At 47.1% G+C, this 3407-nt stretch overlaps 1 protein-coding gene across 1 annotated transcript in view; it reads right to left on the bottom strand.

Annotated features, from left to right (window-relative positions):
- CAPN14 (calpain 14) overlaps window positions 1-3407 on the bottom strand; it is a 30766-nt gene that overhangs the window by 19527 nt on the left and 7832 nt on the right. The window contains exons 8-9 of the mRNA XM_007127889.2: window positions 1796-1870; window positions 623-786 (exon numbers count right to left, since the gene is read on the bottom strand). Coding sequence (XP_007127951.2) covers window positions 623-786; window positions 1796-1870 — 239 coding nt within the window. The remainder of the gene's footprint in view (window positions 1-622; window positions 787-1795; window positions 1871-3407) is intronic.

The following is a 3407-nucleotide window of genomic DNA, read 5'->3' as shown; positions in this document are numbered from 1 at the left end:
TGGGGGGACACTGTGGGGGAGATGAAGCCACAGCCAGGGCCCCCCCGGGCCCCGCTGAGATCTTACCCCCTTCAAATCTTTCCTACCCAAGAGATGGCCCATTGTGGAGAAAGGGACACAGTCCCCAAACCTCTCCACTTGGAGAATGTACACACGTTCATCTCCTATACCTGATGACCTGGGAATCCATGATTTCGTTTCTCTACCAAACTCTAGGTAGGGAGGGCCTGATACATACGATATAAATACTATTTCAATCCTGCCTGTTATGGGGTGGTTACTTCAGAAGTAAAACCACAGAAAGATGAAACCCAACCTTCTACTATGCCTGTGCGCCTGTGGTCTCCTGGTGCCGATTAGGAAAGGGAACCCTCTGGAAAGATACACCCCCAAGAGGTAGGCAGCCTGACTGAGAATTCTACGTCCTGGTGCAAATTAGGACAAAGGTGCCCCATCTTCCTGGTTCACGTAGCCCGGGGCCAGCGCACGCAGCTTGGCCAGCAAAGCCCCCTCACCTTCAGCCGGGGGCCCTGGGCAGCTGCTCTGTCTGCAGCCCACCCCTTTGCCTGGAGAAGCTGCCACTTTAGACCCAAGAGCCCCTGGCTCCTGTGCACAGGCTCACCTCGGGGTGACTTTGTCGGGCCACCAGCCGTGGTCCCTTTCTCCCATCTCCCCTCTAGCATGGTGTGCGACCACTTCTGGCCCACCTCCTGACTCAGCAGGCCTGGGCTCAGTTTACAGATGACCAGAAGCATGAAATGTGCTTTGAAGTCCTGCAGTGCCATCCTGTGTAGAGGACGAAGGAGATGACATCCAGTCATCAGGACCAGAAGGGAGGCTGCAACTAAGTAACGGGCATCCCAGCCCTCTGCTGGACCCACGGCCCCATCCTCCACACCCCCATGGAGAGCTGAGCTGGCTTTGGCCCCATGAGAGTGGGGCTGGATGGACCAGTGTGAGGGTCCATCTCGGGCAGGTGGTGCTACCAAGAAACCCCACCCTGTGGCTGGAAGCAGCCTCCAACAATGGCTGCCTGAGGGCAATGTTCTTGGGCCGCTGATGGTGGTGACAAAGTGGAATTGGGGCATTCATAGCTAGTCAATTGATTTATACATGTTCAATAAGAATTGCACAAATCAGTTCCTCATCATCAATTGATAAAAATCTTCGCCCCTATCGGCTAATGTTGTGCCCCAAGGCGTGTTGTCTGAACCAGCTCAGTTTACTATCTGTAAACAGAAATAACAGTATTTGCAGGACTCTTGAGTTCAATGACCACTTACTTCAAGAGCGAAAGGGCCACAGCAGTCTGAAAAGGATGGGTACATGGAGAAGAGGGACAGCGTGGGAGTTAATAGTAAGGGTGAAAAGTGGAAGGAACGGGGAACAGGTGGGTCTCATGTCAGACCCCCAGAAGCAGCATTAGCTCAGGGTGTCTGGTGGCCTTTCATAAAAAGGGGTGAGAGGCTTTGGGGTGGGTGGGAGTAGTACTGCTTTGCTCTGGGGGGCACAGGTGCGGTGGCTTATAGTTGGCAAGAAACAGAAGTCAGAGAGGAGGCAGTGGCCACACCCACCCTCTGCTTTGAGCACCCGCTGAGTTCCATGCCAGGGGTCTCTGCTCTCATCACAGAGACTGTGACTGTTCTATTGCCCTGCTAGGCCGTGAGCCCCTAAAGGGTCTTCTTGATCTCTGTATAAGAGATGCCTGGCATACATGAGGCACCCTGTAAACGTTTGCTGGATGGATGTCCTAATGTAAGCCAGGGCACGTGCCCCAAGTCTCTGAGTCAAATACCAGAATTCTCCATCATCATCTTTCCTCAGCAGCAGAATCTTCTCCTTGGGGCTCAGTAGCTCCCACATACTTGAGCTGAAAACAGAAAAGAAATGTTTTCATGGGGAAGGAAGGGATTGAGAGGGACATGCAAGAAATTCTTCAGTAAATGCTCTAGAGTGTTGCTATTTATTCTCATCTTCATACTGCTTGCAGGCAATTACATCTCACATCCTCTATTATGAAAGCAACGTGTGACATTAATTCATCACTTACTCTGAGCCAAGTTCTGGGCTAGGCTCTTGACATTTTATTTCATTTAAGGCTAACAGCAACTTACAAAGTAGGGATTTTTATGGCCATTTTAGAGATTCGGAAACTGAGGTTAAAAGAGATTAGGTCACTTGCTTGAAGTCACAAAGTTATTAAATGTCAGAACTGGCATTGGAACCTATGTTGCTATTGGTTTTTTTCCACAGCCTATCATTTTGGACTTCTGTTTCTGGCCACAAAGGAGTAAGGCTTTCATGTACCACTTCCCCACTATAAACAACTAAAAATGGGACAAAATACAAGAAACAACTGTTCTTGGACATTAGACATCAGGCAGCACAGAATTGTGACCCCAAGAGGAGGGAGACAAATAAAGTGAACCCTAACATTGCCTAGACTCCTGCCTGAAACTAATTCCCTGGACAGTGATGCAGGGAAGTGGGCCCAAAAAGAGCCTAGCAGTCTTGCTGAGTGGAAGAGACAGAGTCTGAAGTTCAGGGAGACAGGACAGCTAGAATTTGCTGGGGAAAGTGCCCAAGAGGAGGTGGCTACTTAAACAAGGACCTCCAGAGAACTTCATAGGTGTTCCCTTGAGTCTTTGGCTAAAATAAAATCTGTCCATACATAAAATGAAATCCCACAAGACTGGACTATACACAGAACAATTTCCAGAGCTGACACCAGGCTGGAAATCATTTGAATTCCCACCAGCCAGAGTCAAAAGACCTTACAGTATACATGGGGTCTTTAGTAGAGAACTCAAAGGGTCTACACCTTAGTAGTGGGGTCAAATTAGGCCCCAACTAAAAGTTTTCCTAGATATGTCCTAAAAGAAAATTTCAAAGTATCAAGATAATTCCTAAGCAACTAAATCTACAATGTCCAGTATCTAATAAAAAATTACTATATATATGAAGAAGCAGAAAATGTGATCTACTATCAAATCAATATCAAAAAAACAAACAACCCAATCCAAAAATGGGCAGAAGACCTAAATAGACATTTCTCCAAAGAAGATATACAGATTGCCAACAAACACATGAAAGGATGCTCAACATCACCAATCATTAGAGAAATGCAAATCAAAACTACAATGAGGTATCACCTCACACCAGTCACATAGAGTCTGTCATACAGAGTGAAGTAAGTCAGAAGGAGAAAAACAAATACCGTATGCTAACACATATATATGGAATCTAAAAAAAAAATGGTTCTGAAGAAATTAGGGGCAGGACAGGACTAAAGACGCAGACGTAGAGAATGGACTTGAGGTTACAGGGAGGGGGAAGGGTAAGCTGGGATGAAGTGAGAGAGTGACATGGACATATATACATTACCAAATGTAAAATAGATAGCTAGT

The sequence above is a fragment of the Physeter macrocephalus genome, chromosome 12 (genome assembly GCF_002837175.3).
Source record: "Physeter macrocephalus isolate SW-GA chromosome 12, ASM283717v5, whole genome shotgun sequence".
In the NCBI taxonomy this organism is placed as follows: domain Eukaryota; kingdom Metazoa; phylum Chordata; class Mammalia; order Artiodactyla; family Physeteridae; genus Physeter; species Physeter macrocephalus.
This window is presented reverse-complemented; position numbering and strand designations above follow the sequence as displayed.